General features: G+C 55.3%; 1 protein-coding gene across 1 annotated transcript in view; it reads left to right on the top strand.

The window, feature by feature from the left end:
• Nucleotides 1–264, top strand: part of LOC119591118 (mushroom body large-type Kenyon cell-specific protein 1-like) — a 13,080-nt gene that overhangs the window by 6,927 nt on the left and 5,889 nt on the right. Inside the window, exon 4 of the mRNA XM_037939832.1 lies at nt 61–254. Within this exon, the coding sequence (XP_037795760.1) occupies nt 61–254 (194 nt within the window). The remainder of the gene's footprint in view (nt 1–60; nt 255–264) is intronic.

The following is a 264-nucleotide window of genomic DNA, read 5'->3' on the forward strand; positions in this document are numbered from 1 at the left end:
ATAAAAGAATCGACCTCACTAATCTAACCACCCCTTCCCCCTCTCCCCCCTCCCCTCAAGGCCCAGCACGATGCCACAGACCTCAGCCTCGAGGAGAAGGACCCGCAGCCCCTCGACCTCAGCGCCAAGTCTCAGCTGAGCATCAAGTGCGAACACCCGCCTCCCGTCTCGAGTCACCCTCCAAGTACCACTGTTCTTTTCCCTTTCGAGGCTAAGACAACGCCCTCTCTCGATACAAAAATATCTTCTAATAGGTCAGTTCCT

The sequence above is a fragment of the Penaeus monodon genome, chromosome 28 (assembly GCF_015228065.2).
Source record: "Penaeus monodon isolate SGIC_2016 chromosome 28, NSTDA_Pmon_1, whole genome shotgun sequence".
NCBI classification, from domain to species: Eukaryota; Metazoa; Arthropoda; class Malacostraca; order Decapoda; family Penaeidae; genus Penaeus; species Penaeus monodon.